This window comes from Oryctolagus cuniculus, chromosome 3 (genome assembly GCF_051225735.1).
Source record: "Oryctolagus cuniculus isolate XC-2025 breed Fujian yellow rabbit chromosome 3, ASM5122573v1, whole genome shotgun sequence".
Classification (NCBI taxonomy): Eukaryota; Metazoa; Chordata; class Mammalia; order Lagomorpha; family Leporidae; genus Oryctolagus; species Oryctolagus cuniculus.
The window spans coordinates 37,331,162-37,347,500 of NC_142869.1; the positions used below are offsets into that span (position 1 = coordinate 37,331,162).

A 16,339-nucleotide genomic window follows, 5' to 3' on the forward strand; every position below is an offset into this window, starting at 1 on the left:
TTCGTTGTGATAACTGTAAGTAGATTGCTTTGATTCAAGTCTCAAAGTTCTGTTCTTTTAAAACAGCTATCTTTGACATGGCACCAAAAGTAATCTCCATAAAAGAAAAAAAAAGGATATATTGAAAGTCACCAAAATAAATATGTTTTTAAGATCTATTTATTTATTTATTTGAAAGGCAGAGTTACAGAGACAGAGGGGGGAGAGACAGAGAGAGAGAGAGAGATCATCCATCATATTGTCCATCTGCTGGTTCACTTTTCAAATAGTCACAGTGGTCAGGGCTGGACCAGGAGCCCAGAGCTCCATCTGGGTCTCCCAGTGGTCCAGCTACTTGGGTCATCTTCCACTGCATTCTCAAGCACATCAGCAGGGAGCAGGAGTGCAGTGGAGCAGTGGGGACTCCACCCTGATATGGGATGCCAGCACTGCAGGTGGCAGTTCAACCTGCTGGGCCACAACGCCAGTCCCCCAGGAGTTATTAGTACATGCACTACACAAATACTTTTTTTTCCACGATGTGTGATGGTACTCAGTTCCAAACTTCAGTTCTTTTATACAGTCACAAAGTAACAAACAGCGTGCAGTGGATGCCATTTCCAGGCTGCTTGCTGGTATGCATTTTCTAATGGTTAAGTTCCAGAAACTTAAGAAAAGAACAGTCTGGGAGGCAAAGATAATCCATCAAGGAATTTTGTGTGAGTTTGTGCAAATGTCACACTTTTTTGGATTTTAGAATCATAATGATTTATTAGTAAGCTTGTCTAGTACAGGAATCTTAAATATTTTTTAACTGTCATGTTGAGAAATGATACACAGAAGAACATGGCAGTGTAGTAACTCCATACATCTGGTTTGCTGATACTGTCTAATGCTTCTCAAGGTGGTAAAAGAAGTTACAGCCTTCACATTTGATAAGAAATTTTTCTCCAGTATAATCCATAAAGCATCATGTATTTACTGATACTTTTATCTATTTAAAGCAAAGGACAAAAGAGGAATAAAAAAGAGGGGTGAGGGGAAGAGAAAGCAAGCAATTTCCTTAAGTCCAACACATCCTTTTAGCTAAGTCAAAGATTGAACCATAAGTTATTTAACTAGCAATAGTGACATAAGCATAATTTATTTAATTAGCAATAGTAACATAATTCGGGGAAACAGTCCATCAGGCTGCCTGGGAAAGATTTTCTTCATTAACTATAATGTTACTATTCAAAAAATAGAAGGTAGCAGGAATTTGATTTCACTTCTTAAATAAACTGCATTCCAAAATACCAAAGAATAACAAAAATGATTGCACTTAAACTTTTATCCTTCATTGTAATGGATCTTAAAGAATTTAATAGCAACAATTAATTCTTCCCATATCTATAAAGCTTTCTGGAATAAAATCTGTACTTCTAAATATAAATTAGCCTATGCAAATAAAAGTAGGTTATCAGATTAACCCTGATTAACTAAAAGATACAAAAATTCATAATTGTGATAAAGTAAAATTTGCCTCTTGGGGTGGGTATAGTGGTACAGCACAGTAGACCACCACACATCATATGGGAGTGCCTGGCTCGAGTCTTGGCTACTCCACAATTCCAAATCAGCTTCCTGAATATGTTTGGAAGGCAATGGATGATGGCCATGCTAGTTGGTTCCTGCCACCAACATGGGAGACTTGGATGGAGTTTCTGGCTCCTGGCTTTGGCCCAGCCTAGTTCTGTTTGTTATGGGCATTTCGAGAGTGAACCAATGGATGGATGATCTTTCTCTCTCTCTCTCCCCCTTTCTCTCTCACTCTACCTTTCAAATAAATAACTAAACCATTTTTAAAATGAAATACATAAAAATTCTTAACTGTGCTAAGGTGGTATTTCCCTCTTAGGGCAGGCATCCTGGTATAGTGGGTTAGCCCACCACTAGGGATGCTGGCACCCCATATCAAATGCTTTAGCAGATCTCAGCTAATTAAGATTTCTAATTAGATATGTCATCATATAAAAATTTTAAATTTCTATATAAACTCTCCATATTTCTCTATATATTGCAGGTTAAAAATCAAGTTCTGCATAAAACTGCTAATTAGCCAACTAAAAAAGAACAATAGAAGGTCTGGCGAAAACATTGTAACTTCCATGTCAGTTTCACAATTTTTTTTTTTTTTTTTTTGACAGGCAGAATGGACAGTGAGAGAGAGAGACAGAGAGAAAGGTCTTCCTCTGCTGTTGGTTCACCCTCCAATGGCCGCCTTGGCCTGCGCGCTGCAGCCGGTGCACCGCGGCCGGCGCACCGCGCTGATCCGATGGCAGGAGCCAGGAGCCAGGTGCTTTTCCTGGTCTCCCATGGGGTGCAGGGCCCAAGCACCTGGGCCATCCTCCACTGCACTCCCTGGCCACAGCAGAGAGCTGGCCTGAAAGAGGGGCAACCGGGACAGAATCCGGCGCTCCGACCGGGACTAGAACCTGGTGTGCCGGCGCCGCTAGGCGGAGGATTAGCCTAGTGAGCCGCGGCACCAGCCAGTTTCACAATGTTTTAAGGTGCACATTAAGACTGTAGTAGAACCCATACTGCATCAGGAAAGACAGAGAAAATACCTACTGAAACAGCAGCTGAGCAGGAGAGAGAAATCTAGAGTTAAATGTTTGTAAAGGATAAAAATCTCCTTTGATAGGTAAGTAGGATGGAAAAAGGTCTGTTCAGCAAAGCTCCATGAAAGAACAATGAATCAGAACCTGTACTATAACCAAAGGGAGGTAAAAATCTGTTTAGAATGATTAACAAGAAGAAAACACCTGTAAAAAACCCACTTTCCTATTGTAAGAGCTTTTCAATCAGGACCTGATAACAATACTTCCTTGATCCTTCCTGTCTCGTCACTGTAGCTTTACTTCTGTTTTCCTGCAATCGTTGTACTCTCATTCAGTATCCACCTCCTCAGCTCTTCTAAACTGCAGTTAAACTTTTTTTTTTAAAGGGAATAGCCAACATACCTACTCTCATATTCTAGATGGCAAAATCATCATCAATCATTTCCTGGACTGGCATATAAAGATTCCAGTACAGAGCAGTGACTTTAATTGCTTTTATAGATTCATTTACCTGAAAGAGTGATAGAGAGAGAGTGAGAGAGATAATTTTGGTCCACTGGTTCACTGGCCAAATGGTCACAATACCAGGACTGTCGCTCCCCCTCTTCGTGGAGGAGCAACACAGGACCCTGCGCTGTTCTTTTGTCTGCTCGGCCCTCCCCGGGTTTGCTGCTGGTTCTTCCCGGGTTGGCTACTATCCCTTCCACCTCCGTGGAAGGGCGGTTCCCCCTGGCCACATTCCCCACTTCCGCAGGGGAGCGGCACACCGCCGGCCGGCTTTCTCGGGGGCTGCACGGGTTCCCTTAGATGTTCCCCATAGATGTTCCTGGTGCATGCCGTCTCTCTCCTCCTTTATAGTCCTCCTCCGCCAATCCCAACTCGGCTGCCCACACGCCGAGTACGCTGCTCTCCTCCAATCAGGAGCAAGTCCTACAGTTTATTAGTTGAACTGGAGGCAGCTGTGCGGAAGCTGTTTCCTTCTCTCCCAGCGCCATATTGTGGGAGAGCAGATGCATAGAATAAGTCTTAATTCCAGTAACTCAGTCCAGTCCGGATTGCTCCCCACAGATCCCCCTTTTTATTTTTTGGCGTTGATACACGCCTGTCTTCGGTGTCCCGCGGCACACACTCTGCTCTACTTGCTAGAGTTGCCACAGGCTCTTACAAGTCCTATCAATCAGGCAAACCGAATCCGGGTCCTCTCTTGTGAGGAGGTTTTTAGGCGCTGATGCGTGCCTGTGTTCGGTGCCCTGCAGCGCATGCTCTGGTCGAGCCTGCAGGGGCTTACAAGTCCTATCAGGCAAACCGAATCCAAGCCTTCTCATTGCCTTTTTGTGGGGAGGCCTTACTGATGTTAATTCGTGCCTGTCTTCGGTGACCTGCGGCGCATAAGCTGCTAGCCGCCGCAGGTGCTCATCGTGCTCATCGCCTCACTTAATCAGGCAGACCGAATCCAAGCTCTCACATTGCAGTGTTGTAGGGAGGCCTTTCTATTTCTCTATTTCTCTATCTCCGGGCATTCCTATTTCTCCCATTTTACTTCTATCTTCCAGCATTCCTATTTCTCTCACTTTGCTTCTAAACTTCTATTTCTCTTATCCCTGCAGCTTCCCGGTGCCCGCCCCGAGGCTACTTCTCGGCGGCTTCCCGGCTGAGCCGCTTCAGCCCGCGCCTCTTTCATCTGCGCAGCTTCCCGGCTTTGCGCGGCTTGGCTTCGCGCGCTCCGCGGTCTCCACGCCCTTCGCGTCTGCACCACGGCCTCGCGCCAGCCCCGTTCCCTATCTATTCACGCCCCGTGCTCTCTCTGCACGCGGCGGCTTCCGCGAGTAACACAGCGTAGCTTACGTGTCCGCCACTAGCATTCAATCTAAGTTCCCCGGGCTAGCCTGGCGAATTCAACCCAGCTTACGTCTCCGCCCCACGGTTTGGCTTCCCGTCCTTTGCTCCCCGGGCTAATCAGACGGATCCCAATCTGGCTTACGTTTCAGCTTCTGGTTTCAACTTTTCGCCCCCTATTCCCGGGCTAACTTGAGAATCCCAAAGTGGCTTTCGTGTCCGCCTTGGCCTGCCCCCCGCGGCTTCAATTTCCCTAACATTTTTCTCCACCCGGCATGTCTCCCCAAACTTTCCTCCAATGATATTCCTCCCTCATTTCTCCTGGCCTCTCCCCACAGTCCGCGTCCGAGTCTGTTTGTTCTAGCTTTCACTTTCGCTTTCGACCTTAGAGATTTCTCCCAGCTTCCCCCCGTAGTCCGTATCTGAGTCTATGCCTAGGCTTTCAATAGCTTCTTCCGGCACCCTTTTCGTCCGGCTTTTCCCTAGGCTGTTTGCTAGTCTTTCTCTCCGGTAATTTCCCAGTTCTTCCCGTTTCTTCCCTCCTAAGTTTGCTATCCGTCCTAGGTTTCCTAATCCGAGTCATTTCTTCCCTCCTAAGTTTCCTATCCGCCCTAGGTTTCCTATCCGAGTCACGGCACCATTATGTCGCTCCCCCTCTTCGTGGAGGAGCAACACAGGACCCTGCGCTGTTCTTTTGTCTGCTCGGCCCTCCCCGGGTTTGCTGCTGGTTCTTCCCGGGTTGGCTACTATCCCTTCCACCTCCGTGGAAGGGCGGTTCCCCCTGGCCACATTCCCCACTTCCGCAGGGGAGCGGCACACCGCCGGCCGGCTTTCTCGGGGGCTGCACGGGTTCCCTTAGATGTTCCCCATAGATGTTCCTGGTGCATGCCGTCTCTCTCCTCCTTTATAGTCCTCCTCCGCCAATCCCAACTCGGCTGCCCACACGCCGAGTACGCTGCTCTCCTCCAATCAGGAGCAAGTCCTACAGTTTATTAGTTGAACTGGAGGCAGCTGTGCGGAAGCTGTTTACTTCTCTCCCAGCGCCATATTGTGGGAGAGCAGATGCATAGAATAAGTCTTAATTCCAGTAACTCAGTCCAGTCCGGATTGCTCCCCACACAGGACTATACCAGGTGGAAGCCAGGAACCAGAATTCCATTCAGATCCCCCACATAGGTGGCAGCAGCCCAAGTACTTGAGCCATTTTCTGCTGCTTTCCCGGCACATTAGCAGGGAGTTGGATCAGAAGCAGAGTAGGGACCAGCTCTGTGGCCTTGCAGGTAAAACTGCCAATTGTGGTGCTGGCATCTCATATGGGTGCTGGTCGAGTCCTGGCTGCTCCACTTCCCTTCCAACTCCCTGTTGATGCAAGTAGGAAAGCAGTGGAAGACGGCGCAAGTCCTTAGGTCCCTGCACTCATGTGGGAGACCCAGAAAAAGCTCCTGGTTTCAGATTTTGTAGCCATTTGGGGAGCAAAGCAGCAGACAGAAGCCCTCTCTGATTCTCCCTTCCTCTAATTCTGCCTTTCAAACAAATAAATAAATCTTAAAAAAAAGTGGAGCTGCTGGCACTCAAACTGGCACCTACATGGGATGCCGGCACTGCAGGCAGCACCACAACACTGGTGCCCTAATTTTATTATTTTTTTTTTTACAGTGCAATTGATATGGGATAAGTAAGCAGGAAGTTAGTTTTGACAAGTTGGAATTCTTGTACCCCTGCAGTATAATACTATCTCTCTTTTTAAAGCTTTTATTTAATGAATGCAAATTTCATAGGTACAACTTTAGGAATATAGTGGTTCTTTCCCCTGCATCCCCCCACCACCACCTCCTACTCCCTCTCCTATCCCATTTTTCATTAAGATTCATTTTTAATTTATATACAGAAGACCAACTCTATACTAAGGAAAGATTTCAACAGTTTGCACCCACCCATACACACACACACAACATATAAAGTTCTGTTTGAAGACACATTTTGTAGTTAATTCTCATAGTACAACTCATTAAGGACTGAGGTTCTACATGGGGAATAAGTGCACAGTGACTCCTGTTGTTAATTTAACAATTACCACTCTTATTTATGACATCAGTGATCACCCGAGGCTCGTGCCATGAGCTGCCAAGGTTATGGAAGCCTTTTGTGACCACAAACTCCATTAGTATTTGGACAAGGTCATAAGCAAAGTGGAAGTTCTCTCCTACCTTCAGAGAAAAGTACACCCTTCTTTGATGGCTCCTTCTTTCCACTAGGGTAATGCTATCTCTTTAACTGTCAATTTGATATGTCTACTTCCCCAGGATGTACCTGTTGTACCTAGGACCAGGGCTCATGCTAAGACCCCATATTGTTTGCATATCCAATTGGGATACCACTCCCTTCCTTACAAGAGGTGGAAGGCAGGACAGAGCTCTCTTCGTCATGGGCCCTGCTTAGACGTACCCCTCTAGTTTGCACTTTCCACTTACAGGCACTTCTGCTTTCACTTTCTTCTGTTGAATGCACTCAGACACAATGCTCTCATGGGCTCTTCTGCCACAGAGCTCAGGCAAACCTTTCCCCTCTCCCACTAACCCACTATTGGATGATCTTCTCAATTATAGGCATCCTTTTCAATTTTTCTTTTCTCTCTAACTTATGGGTACTTCTTTGGCCCACTCATGTTGGGTACTTCTCTGCATGGGATGGGCTACACTCACACAAGAATATACATTTATTCTCTCACTGCCAAATAAACTCTGTCCCTATCTGCACCCAATACCAGTCCCCACTTAGTATTTCTATCTCTGCAGGAGGCAAAAACCTGGATTGAAAAATTAAAATATTAATTGCCCACATCACAAAAGCTTTTCCTTCCTCAGATAAAAATAGGAGTTTTCCTTTGCTCTCAATCTTTTCTAAGCTACTATAAAACTATGCTGTCTTCAGACCAATTGAAGAAATAAAATCCTATGGGAATGCTTTCTTGCTTGAGGCTGTAAAAACAGCCAGAACATACTTGCAGGATCTTTCAATTCTCGCCTCCAAATTCATTCATCTGGCTGTGAAGATGCTGGCACTTACCACTCTTCTGTTAACTGACATCTGACCTTAGCCCTCAAGCAATTCTGAAATGTACTGGCCATATTTTCTAACAAACCAATATCCTCATTAAGAGTATGACATTTTAAGCATTTGTGGGCTTTGTCATTTTTAGACATATGAAAAATTCTTTTCCTCTAGGTAACCTGGCACTGTTCAGTCTTCCTCATAGACAGTTCTGAATTTACAGGGAAAGGATGATGGAAAAAAAAAAAAGAATTTTGTTATACTGCAATAAATCCAATGTGTGCCCAAAGGAAAGATCTTTTGTTAACTAGTGGCTGCAGATTACATCAATACCATAAGTGCAATACTGCCCCTCAATTGTTAAGTAATAAAGGAATTTTCCAGTAAAAATATTCTTCTGTATATCATGAAATCCAAACAAATACACTATAATAACTTGTAAGAAGTCTACCAAAAACAAAAATCAAACCTCAAAATATTCAAACTTCTTAACCAAGTAATAGAAAAATACCTAGAAAAGAACCCAGAAAAAGCTTTAAGCACAAAAACATTGGACCCAACTAACTAATCTCAACTAGGAAATGCTCTACAGACCATGAGACAGTGAAATGTTCCTGAGTGCTGAAGACGCGGGTAAGATGCCTGTGCCCCAGGTTCCTGATTCCATCTTCCTTCTGTTGCAGATCCTGGGAACAAGCAGGGACGACTCAAGGAATCGGGTTCCTGCACCCATGTGGGACACATGGATTGAGTTCCCAGCTCCTGGGTTGCCTCCCACCTCTAATACACAGGCATTTGGAGAGCAAATCGTGGATGGGATCTCTTGTTTGCTCTTTCTGCCGCTCAGCTTTTTTTTTTTTTTTTTAAGATTTATTTATTTATTTATTTATTTGACAGTTACAGAGAGAGAGAGAGACAGAGAGAAAGGTCTTCCTTCCGTTGGTTCACCTCCCAAATGGCTGCTACGGCCAGCGCGCTGCGCCGATCCGAAGCCAGGAGCCAGGTGCTTCCTCCTGGTCTCCCAGGCGGGTGCAGGGCCCAAGGACCTGGGCCATCCTCCACTGCCTTTCTGGGCCACAGCAGAGAGCTGGAAAAAGGAACAACCGGGACTAGAACTGGTGCCCATATGGGATGCCGGCGCCGCTGGTGGAGGATTAACCAAGTGAGCCACGCACTGGACCCCTCTGCCTCTCAAATAAATTAAAAAAAAATTTTTTTAAGTGTTCCTGAAGTATTTGTAATAAACATTTTCCCCTATTACACACAAAAAGGCAGAATATATAATTAACATATGGTATGCTTTCCACAAAGAAAGTAAAGGAAAAAAACCCGGAAGAATGAAGTATCAGAAATAGCTGACTTCAGAGATGATTTTTTTTTCTATTTCTTCTTCAAGATGTATTTTATTTATTTCAAAGGCAAAATGACAGAGATATAATACCATAATACCACATAATTCACCCACTTAGAATGTCCAACTTTTTTTCAATGGTTATTCAATGGTTGTGCAACCATCACTACCATCCCTGAATTACACCAGAAAAACCCATAACCCATTAGCAGTCATTCTCTATTTCTCCCCAACTTTCCAAGCCCCAGGAACTACCAATCTATTCTGTCTCTAAGGGTTTGCCTAGTGTGAACATTTCCTAAAAAAGTGCAGTCATGCAGTATGTGTCCCCTTGTGTTTGGTCTTTTCCAAACACATAATGCTTTCAAGTTCATCTATGTTGCTGCACGTATCTGTACTCTATTTTTTATTGTCAAATAATATTCTACTGTACAAATCTATCACATTTTATTTACCTATTTATGAGCTGGAAGATATTTGGGTTGTTTCCAAAGTTTGCTACTGTGAATAATGCTACTAAGAACAGTTGTGTCAAGTTTTTATATGAACACATATTTTCAATTCTTTTGAAATTGATAATTTCCATTACATAATTAAATAATATTAATATTAAATGATTAAATATTAAATAATTAGTTTCTATTAAAAATTAATAGAAAGAGTACTAAGTCATATGGCAGCTCCGTGTTTACTCTTTTGAGGAACTGTCAGATTTTCCCCCAAAGCTATTGCATCATGTTACATTTCTACCAGTTATAATCATATATGAAGGTCCCAACTTCTCCATATCCTCTCTAATGCTTGTTAGTATCTGTCTTTTAAAGTACTGCCACCCTAATGGGTATGAAGTGATATTTCATTGGAACTTTGGTTTGCATTTCCCTATTGACAAACTATATGGTGCATCTTTTATGTGCTTATTGGCTTAGATAACTATATTAAGATCCTTAGCCCATTTACAAACTGAACTGTCTTTTCACTGCATTGTAAGAGCTCTTTATACTGTCTAGAAAGAAATGCTTTATCAGATATATGATTTGTAAACATATGATTTTCTCCTATTCTGCAAATTGCCTTTTTACTTTCCTGATGATGACCTTTGAAGTGCATTTTTAGTTTTGATGAAGCCCAATTAATCTACTTTTCTTGCTTATGATTTTAGTATTTTATCTTTTAAAATTTTTTTTAAAGATTTATTTATTTATTTGAAAGTCAGAGTTACACAGAGAGAGAAGGCAAGGCAGAGAGGTCTTCCATCCACTAGTTCACTCCCTAATTGGCTGCAATGGCCGAAGCTGTGCCGATCCGAAGCCAGGAGCCAGGAGTTTCCTCTGGGTCTTCCTATGTGGGTGCAGGTGCCCAAGGACTTCAGCCATTTTCTACTGCTTTCCCAGGCCATAGCAGAGAGCTGGGTTGGAAGTGGAGCAGCCGGGACTCGAACTGATGCCCATATGGGATGCCAGCACTGCAGGCGGTGGCTTTACCCACTAGGCCACAGCGTCGGCCCTTAGTATCTTATCTAAGAAACTACTATCGCCTAATTCAATGTCACAAACATTTATGTTTATGTTTTCTTCCAAGAGCTTTTAGCTTTAGCTCTTAGGAAGTTTTTCTATCCACTTTGAATTACTTTTGCATATGGTGTTGAAGTAGACATATAATTTAAATCATATTTGGAATTGGAATCATCCTTTACTCTCCTTTCTTCATCATTCCCATATCTTATCAACCTACACCATCAGCTAGTACAGAGTTTAAAAACTCAGACTCCAGGATCAGAATGCTTAGTTTAAAATCCCAGCTCCCTCTCTTGCAACTGTAAACAAGATACCTGATTCCTCTAGGCCTTGATTTCCTTGTCCGTTAAATAGAAGTAACAATCCTCAACTTTAAGTTGAGGATTAAATGCCAATAATATATATGCATGTTGAGCAGAGTGCCTGCTGTATAGTAAACAGTTCAATAGAGTTCAACTATTAATTATTACCTTCTAAATATCACTCAAGTTTCTCCAGTCTTGCTGATTCTCAAGCTTCTACCTTATTTGAGGTTATCATTTCTTACTAGGATCACTAAATCCTATTCTTAAAGAGTTTTCTTAAACTGTCTTCTTCTAATTCATTTTCTACTCTGAATCCATAAATGGCATTATAAAGTATGTATCTGATCATGTATCAACCTTCTGCATTTAAAAGAAAAGAGTTCCTTGGAGACCCTGGTACCAAGTCCCAATGTTTTAACAAGTTAGACATGGAGCCTTACAGGTTTGGCTGCTATTTTCCTAAATAGTCTAATCTCTTACTAGCACTCTTACCTAGGGCCGTGACTTCTTACACCTGCAGAAGACTGCCTAACTCCTATTCATCTTGTAGCAATTACCTAGTGTCTTCTAGGAAAAGATACTACTTTTTCTGAGAAGCCTTTTTTGATGGTTCCATCTCCAGTCCAAGGATAAACACTCCTTCCATAGCACTCTGAACTCTCCCTATCAACAAACTCATTACACTGTACTACAATAAACTGTTTACTTACATTTTTCTAATGTGAGATACTGGTGGGGGCATGACAATACTTCTTTATTACTATATCCCCTAATGAGTACTAAATTACCAGCCACAGGGTAAAAATATGAAAAATATTCTTTGGACCGATGAATGGTTTCAATGATACTTTACTAGAGAGAAATTCATTAAAATACAGCTGTATCAGTAACTTAATAGAAAGTGTCTTCATGTTTACAATCTGAGCGTTTTGATTCAACATGAACACCACTGTCCTATCATTATGCACGTGCACCTGATTTGCGGTTGACTTTTTTTTTTTTTTTGACAGGCAGAGTGGACAGTGAGAGAGAGAGACAGAGAGAAAGGTCTTCCTTGCGGTTGACTATTAACACTCAATAAAACAAGTCATTCAAGATTTTTGATGTTTCAAGCGTACAAAAACTCAAGCAGATTATTTTTAAAAAGGGTGATCTATTTTCTAGTCTTCACCTTTTTTGCAAAAGAATGTTTTTAAATAAACAAACATGAATTTCATGCTACCTCCAATAATCTTATTAAGCAAATTCAATATGCAAAGAAAAAAAATTTTTGGATAATTTTACTACTTTAAAATTGCTGATTTTAGTGTATCTTTTTAAAAAAGCACTTCAGAAACTTAAACTCCTAAACTCATTACTTAATTCTATGATAGTCAATATAAAATTGTACTTGGACTAAAAATATGAATTGGTGGGGCCGGTGCTATGGCATAGTGGGTAAAGCTGCTGCCTACAGTGCCAGCATCCCATATGGGTGCCAGTTAGAATCCCAGCTGCTCTATCCTAGGCAGCTCTCTGCTATGGCCTGGGAAAGCAGTAGAAGATGGCTCAAGTCCTTGGGCCCCTGCACCTGCATGGGAGACCTGGAAGAAGCTCCTGGCTCCTGGCTTCAGATTGGCGCAGATCTGGCTGTTGCAGCCATTTGGGGAGGGAACCAGTGGATGGAAGACCTCTCTCTCTCTCTGCCTCTCCTTCTCTCTCTGTGTAACTTTGACTTCCAAGTAAATAAATAAATCTTTAAAAAAATGTATGGATTGGGAATAAAAAGTGGCCTATCATCTAGAAACACATATAAATTAGTTGTAGATGAATGGAAGGCGTGAAGGTTAGTAAATTCATCTATAAAACCATTTGGATCTCCAGCCATTTCAGGGTGAGGAGGTCTAGTTTTTAATTAATATTCTAATTTCAGTATTTATTAGCCTATACAAATGTTTGATTTTTTATTTTGATACTTTTATATTTCTATTTTTCCAGAAATAAATCCAGTTTGTATTGATTTTTAAATTTATCAGTATAGCCTTTTTTTTCTTTTTTTCTTTTTTTTTTTTTTTTTGATAGGCAGAGTTAGACAGTGAGAGAGAGAGACAGAGAGAAAGGTCTTCCTTTGCCGTTGGTTCACTCCCCAAATGGCTGCTACGGCTGGAACTATGCCAATCCGAAGCCAGGGGCCAGGTGCTTCCTCCTGGTCTCCTGTGTGGGTGCAGGACCCAAGCACTTGGGCCATCCTCCACTGCCTGCCCGGGCCACAGCAGAGAGCTGGACTGGAAGAGGAGCAACCAGACAGAATCTGGCGCCCCAACCAGGACTAGAACCGGGGGTGCCGGCACCGCAGGCAGAGGATTAGCCAAGTGAGCCACGGCGCCAGCCCTGTAGTTGTTTTTTAATCAAAATATTTTATATATGAGAAAACACTATAGGAAACTACAACCAAACTATACATGCATAAAATCAAATTTGACCTAGCTATCAATAATTTAGGACAAGATTAATTCAAAACACAGGAGCCTTTACCGAGACTTTCTATTGCACACAATCTACTTAATAGCAATCACCAGAAACTATGATCCTTTAAATGGATCTTTTTTCTGAAAAGAACCAAATAGCAAATATTTTAGGCATTGTGAGCCACATAGTCTCTTGTCAAAATTACTCGATTAGGCCGGCACCGCGGCTCACTAGGCTAATCCTCCACCTGTGGCGCCGGCACCCCCAGTTCTAGTCCTGGTTGGGGCGCCAGATTCTGTCCTGGTAGCTCCTCTTCCAGTCCAGCTCTCTGCTGTGGCCCGGGAGTGCAGTGGAGGATGGCCCAAGTCCATGGGTACTGCACCCGCATGGGAGACCAGGAGGAAGCACCTGGCTCCTGGCTTTGGATTGGCGCAGTGCACTGGGTGCAGCGCATTTGCCGTAGTGGCCATTTGGGGGTGAACCAACGGAAGGAAGACCTTTCTCTCTGTCTCTCTCTCTAACTCTGTCAAAAAAAAAATTACTCGATTATATTGCTGTAGCATGAAAGGAACCACACAATACATTAAAAATGAGAGTGGCTGCATTTCAGTAAAACATTATTTACAAAAAGAGATTGGCCATGCTTGGCTTCTGGGCCACAATTTGCAGATCCAAATCCTATAAAATAATCTGAAAGTCAGAAAATTAAGCCTTCTATGTATTCCTCTCTACTTCTCAGGACCTTACTGTTGAGATAGAAAATTGAGTCTAGGCTCCCTCACTCCCAAAGCTTCACTTTTAGGACTTGCTTCAATCATGGCATCGCAAATGAACTTGCTCTCTCCTGGCCAAGGCATCACAGCCAATTTCAAGTTGGTTAAAGAGACGTGCTCCCTGGGTGAGCTCTATTTAAGGAAGCAAAGTAGGTAAAGGTTTTTTCCTACCAAATGACTTTGTGAGACCAGCTTTATTATACTCAATCTTCAGGGAAGAACACTGAGATTTTGAAAGGGTAATTTACTCATTCAGGTTCTGTTTCACAGCTAATGTTTAAGTCTCTTGTATTACTCTGCCTCCAATATGTTATTAAACTAACAAAGACAAAAATATAGTAAATCAAAATATATAATGAATTGTATGTGCTAGAATCTATCTCAGGTCACTAAATGAAAATATCATTTTGCCAATACTGTTTTTTATGAAGACTGTAATTCAGTACATAATTTACTGTTTTAAATATGCTTTTGGACATTTTTTGTGCTACACAATTACCTACGAAATAACAAATCACCAGAAAAGCAATACATTCCTTTTCTAAATTTTGAGTTATCCATGTTCCTACCTGACTCTGGTTAATAGCTGCATGGTTGCCATGGAATGGAGACTGTCTTTCTTTATCTCGATGATGTCGACTGCTGTGTTTACTTCTCTGCAACTGCTGACGTAATTTGGCAATCTGAAAAAAGGAAAAATAGTAAGTACATCAGAGTATTTTCTACACTAAATAAAAGCACATCATTGCTTAGTAAGAACCAGTACAACACAGCTTTAGTAAATCCTTTGATTTTTACAAATATCACCAAATCTGACTTACTATACAAAATTTATATACACACATGTACATATGTTTTTCTTTTTAAAAGAAACAAAATTATGTCTCAACACTATTCTCAGTCTTCTAGCTCCCAAATACTAAACAATTGAAGTTTTCAGCATTTAGAATAAACTACATTATAGTTTTCACAAAGAATTAAAAATAACAGTAATTCTTCTCTCACTGCACTTACTATATATTTTTATTTAGATTGTTTTATCAAACACCTCATATTCAAAACCACAAAAAATTAAATAGTATTTAAATACCAAGTCAAGCAATAAAATGCATTCACAAACTCTTTATGTGACACATGCAATTTCAAAGAATATCCCATTACTCTTTGACTAAACTTTTTTATTTATACATTATGTATGAAATGCAAATGTCATTAATGATAGTCATAGAAAATGGTAATCACAGCATAAAGCCATAATCAACTTCATTATACTGTTACTGAATTTTAGAAACACTACTATATACAGAGAAATAATAAATGTGAATTTGTTGCATCACTACAATAGTTTCTAAGTCTAATGTTTATATTGTATTGACAGGTATGAACTCTTCCTACAAAACTAAGACAAAGACGACAAATAAGTAATGCATACATTTCCCTCTTCAAATCTTTATTAAATCAACACAATAAACTGTTTTTCTATTATTTCGCAAGCCAAAAAAAATTCAAAGGAAAATGACAAATCCTTGCTGCCCATAACTTCAAGGAACCAGCCAATGAAAGGATCAAATTCCGCCTTCTTGGAACCACTTTCCTGACCTCCTTTAGTTGATCTGTACTGCCCCAGGACGCTGAGCGCTTGTGAGACCCTTTCTTCTTTTCACAGTATTCTTCAGCCCAAGCACTCTCTGTCTATAATGGAAAAAAATAATTTTAATAGAAGTCATTTAACAATAACCATATCTGTTACTATTATAAAATACATTCTCATTACAGAAAAATTAATCAGAAAATATTTAAGACAACACAAATTACCAACAATTCTCCCAGCATCAGTGAATTGCAATTAACATTTTAGCATATTTCTTTCAATTCTATTACTAATAAAAAATGGCAATTATTATTTCTACATAATTGTAATTACACTATAAGTATAGCATTTCTTAAAGTTAAGTACTAGTACAGACATGCATGCTTATAATACTTAACATTCTTATGTTCTTACTATGAACTAGGCACTGTGCTTTCATATGCTTTATCTGATTTAACACATACAAAAAGTTCCACACGCTTTGCAGCTAAGGAAACTATGACAATACAACATTAGGTAAGTTGCCTCTTAAGTCTCATAGTTAGGAAGTAGCAAAAGCCAAGAAACAAACCTTAGACTCCAGACTTCATCATTTTAACCTCTATACTAAGTCTAGTCTTGTTTTAACTATACACAGACAAGGCCTGAAAAAGCATCAAGTCTTTAGTAGTTATAGCATACCCAGAATTTACAAATAGTTCATCAGGGGCCGGCATTGTGGCAGAGCAGGTTAAGCTGTTGTGTATGATGTATCCCACACCGGAGCACTTGTTGAGTCTCAGCTGCTCTGCTTCTCATCTAGCTCCCTGCTATTGTGCCTGGGAAGGCAGAAGATGGCCCAGGTGATTCAGTTCTTGCCATTCATGTGGAAGACCCAAATGGAGTTAC

The 16,339-nt window shown here is 41.3% G+C and overlaps 1 protein-coding gene across 4 annotated transcripts in view; it reads right to left on the reverse strand.

Moving 5' to 3' along the window:
• Nucleotides 1-16,339, reverse strand: part of FAM117B (family with sequence similarity 117 member B) — a 115,843-nt gene that overhangs the window by 20,895 nt on the left and 78,609 nt on the right. For 3 of the 4 annotated variants that reach the window (XM_070070359.2, XM_089330035.1, XM_089330037.1), the window contains exons 3-4: nucleotides 15,460-15,552; nucleotides 14,430-14,543 (exon numbers count right to left, since the gene is read on the reverse strand). In XM_070070359.2, coding sequence (XP_069926460.2) covers nucleotides 14,430-14,543; nucleotides 15,460-15,552 — 207 coding nt within the window. Of the gene's footprint in view, nucleotides 1-7,112; nucleotides 8,554-14,429; nucleotides 14,544-15,459; nucleotides 15,553-16,339 lie in introns of those variants that run through there. The other variant, XM_089330036.1, reaches the window with a different exon arrangement.